Source organism: Eurypyga helias, unplaced genomic scaffold (genome assembly GCF_000690775.1).
Source record: "Eurypyga helias isolate BGI_N326 unplaced genomic scaffold, ASM69077v1 scaffold15067, whole genome shotgun sequence".
NCBI classification, from domain to species: domain Eukaryota; kingdom Metazoa; phylum Chordata; class Aves; order Eurypygiformes; family Eurypygidae; genus Eurypyga; species Eurypyga helias.
In genome coordinates, this window is record NW_010263816.1 from 4,882 (window position 1) to 7,685 (window position 2,804).

Genomic DNA, 2,804 nt, shown 5'->3' on the forward strand with positions numbered 1-2,804 from the left:
AGGGACAACTCCAGCATCCCCATGCCTGCGTGCACCAGTCCCCTGTCCTCACACACACACACTCACACAGGTTTTTGTCCTGCAGGCCAACTCCCACTTCACCCAGCCCGCTGACCACAGGATAGAGGGCTCCTGTGCTGCTGGGCAAGGTACCAGCCCCGGTGGAGGATGGCTGGGGTTCCTGCAGGCTGTCAGAGCCCTGAGCGATGGGGAAGGGGAGGCACAGGCTCCAGCAGCACCTCCTTATCCCACCCCTCTCCTCTGCGAGGAGACATTACCCGCACCTCTGGATCCCCGTCGTGCTCAGCATCAGTGGCTGGAAGCCCCCTGAGGTGAAGGGCATGTAGTGGAGGTAGGGAAGGAAAACAGCAATGTGAATATTATCGAAGAGGGAAGGGTCCCTGCCCGCCAGCTCCCTGGTGCACCCGCAGCCCTGCTCAGTGCCACCAGGCTCAAGGTTGGATGGGGAGCTGGGGGGGCTGCACCGGTACCCGTTCGGCTCTGCGCTCCAGGGCCAGCTGCATGCTCCAGATGCTAAGGGGCCGCATGTAAGCCAGAGAACGGTAGACTTTCTTCTCCCGATAGGCCTCCGGTGTCTGGAAAGCCATCCCCAACCGCCCCCACACTGTCCGGTAGCAGGCCTCGGCAGTGTGTTCTTCCACCAGTCCCTGCGGCAAGAGGGAAGACAACTATCAGCACGCTGGCGGGAGCGCGAGGAGATTGCCCCGTGCCGAGGGGCGCAGCAACACCGCTCACCTCCTGGATCATGGTGGCGGCCAAGGCGTAGACCACGCCGATCCACACCTCATCGGACTGCACGCTGGAGGTGTCGGGCACGCCGTCGGGCCTCATGCCGTTCACCGCCCCCATGGTGCCGCCGGCAAAGCCCATGACGTTCTTCTCAAAGATGGTCTTGAGCGCGCTGACAACGTGACTCTTGGGGAAGACCTACATGGAAAGAGTTGGGGGAGGGGAGCTTTGGGCTCAACGCTCACTCAGGCTGGGTGTGCAGGGAACAGGGTTAAGCTTTCCCTGAGAAAGAAGCCAACCTTACTCGCTGGGTACATAGCCACCTCAGGAAAATAACAAGAGGAAGTGAAAAAGGCTCTTTCCCCGAAAAGACACACATGCACATAAAAAAAATAAAAATAAACAGTTGCGTAACATAAGATGCTGAACTTAACTGCACCTTCCTCTTGGGAGGCCGATAGCTCATCTAAGTAGGATGTCTCCATGAGCAGCCCCTCACCTTCTCACTGGCCAAATCCCCCTCATCCCTTAGCGTCTGCTCTGAAGACCTGGCCAACCACACCATCCTTTGGACACCCCTGTTCGTTTCTCAGCCTAACGACTATCTGAGGCCCAGACTTCCTCCTGGTAAGGCCACTGTTCCCTCAGCCCACCTGCACCAGCGACAAGGAGCACTGCAATGCCTACAAGAGACGGGACGCTGGCCAGAGACAGGCAAAGGATCGTCTGGGATCAGTGGGGCTGGAGGCATCTTCTGCCGAAGGGAAAGATAATGGCAAAGCCGGTCTAGTGGCACCAGAACGTGCCTTGCAGCTGCGAAGTGTGTGTTGTGAATACCAGCAGGTTAGCTTGGGTAAATGCCGGGAATCTTGGGCAAAACAGAAAGAAAAAAAAAGGGAAGGAAAAGAAGGTGCAGCTTTAGCTCGGGGAAAAAAACAAAAACAGGGCTTAGTTTCGAGCGATTTCAAAAGCACTTTAATCCTTCCAATTTTGTAATTGGGCGGTGATGCAAGAGTTTGTGGCCTAGAACAAAGGAAGTTTGAGGTGAGAGGAGGGGCAGCCTGAGGATGAAGGGATCAGACTGAGATGCACAGGATGCTTGATTGTTTTTGGTGTCTGGTAGGAGAGGTTTGAAACTTTAATCCCCAAGTGAAAGTAAAAGACTCATGAAAGGTCAAATAGAGCTTGTTAGGTAAACAGCCGTTTCAGGAGGTTATCAGGAGGAAATAAAAACCTTCCTCCTCTGATAAGGGGGTAAAAAAATAAAATTGTTCAACAGACTAAGGCCAAGATCTCAGAGGAGTTACAAGGGCAGACCGACGTATCAGGCTGATTAAAAAAAGAGAGTCTCCACAAGAAAAAAACCCAAAAGCAAACAAAAAAAAAACCCCAAACCAACAAACCCCCACCTGCACGTGAAAACACCTCCCAGACAAACAAAAACAGCAGAACAGCAGCACCGCAAGGACTGCGTTAAGATAAAGAGCCCCTGCGTGCAGCGGGAGGTAAATAACGCTTCGGCACCGCGCGCACTGCTGGCAGGACGAGGCAGCGTCAGCACAGCCCAAGTCACTGCCTGGGCGAGGGAAAGCACAGCTCGAGGCTCGGTGATGGCACAAGGGGAAGGCTGGCTCCTCTCCATCCCGCACCCACTCCACAAGAACTCTGCTGGGTGACCGAGATCGGGAGCGATGTCACAGAGCAACCAGTGACACCTACTTGCAAGAAAGGGAAGAGGCAGTCGACTCCCAGCTCATGAGGCCAAACCTTTCCTTCCAGCCTGGTGCTCCTGGAGCTGGGGGGAAGCAGAAGGTGCGATGGAGCCAGGCAGGAGCTTGCCAAGGGAGGCTGGGCAGCCCAGCCAGGCAGCTTTGGTGGACTCGAAGGAAAGGCAGCAAATCCCTTTTATCTACATTAAAGCCAAGCATCTGGCACAGTCATTTTTCTCCAGTGTGGCTCCGGAGCTAAGCCCAAGCGCTCTCAGGGAGTGGGAGCAGGCAGAGGGGTGGCACGAAGCAGCCATCTCCAGCAGAAGGTTTTGGGGCAGTTCCATC

General features: G+C 55.3%; 1 protein-coding gene across 1 annotated transcript in view; it reads right to left on the reverse strand.

The window, feature by feature from the left end:
* The window catches only part of GBA2 (glucosidase, beta (bile acid) 2), a gene marked incomplete at its 5' end in the record, with an annotated part of 17,390 nt that overhangs the window by 4,706 nt on the left and 9,880 nt on the right, over nt 1–2,804 (reverse strand). The window contains 3 exon segments of the mRNA XM_010156199.1: nt 67–199; nt 492–668; nt 757–948. Coding sequence (XP_010154501.1) covers nt 67–199; nt 492–668; nt 757–948 — 502 coding nt within the window.